Raw genomic sequence first — 231 nt, 5'->3', positions numbered from 1 at the left:
TTTCCCCGTTTTTAGTGTTCTCAAGAATTTATCTCCGTTTACATAAGTCACTCTAGCTGAGGGTGAGAGCAGCCTCAAGCCCACAGGGAGAAAGCTGCTTTTTGTCTGAATTGTTAACATTAACAACGAGTCATTTAAGAACACCTGAAGCTTCCACTTACCAGTTTGATCGCTACGTATTCGTTGGTGTAGAGATTTTTACCTGCGAAGGAAAAAGAAAAAAGATCTTTT

The 231-nt window shown here is 39.8% G+C and overlaps 1 protein-coding gene across 6 annotated transcripts in view; it reads right to left on the bottom strand.

Annotated features, from left to right (window-relative positions):
• The window catches only part of CSNK1G1 (casein kinase 1 gamma 1), a 112,857-nt gene that overhangs the window by 57,677 nt on the left and 54,949 nt on the right, over positions 1 to 231 (bottom strand). For all 6 annotated transcript variants that reach the window (XM_035899352.1, XM_035899351.1, XM_035899355.1 and 3 more), the window contains one exon: positions 162 to 202. In XM_035899352.1, coding sequence (XP_035755245.1) covers positions 162 to 202 — 41 coding nt within the window. The remainder of the gene's footprint in view (positions 1 to 161; positions 203 to 231) is intronic.

Source organism: Egretta garzetta, unplaced genomic scaffold, assembly GCF_000687185.1.
Source record: "Egretta garzetta isolate BGI_Z169 unplaced genomic scaffold, ASM68718v1 scaffold287, whole genome shotgun sequence".
In the NCBI taxonomy this organism is placed as follows: Eukaryota; Metazoa; Chordata; class Aves; order Pelecaniformes; family Ardeidae; genus Egretta; species Egretta garzetta.
This window is presented reverse-complemented; position numbering and strand designations above follow the sequence as displayed.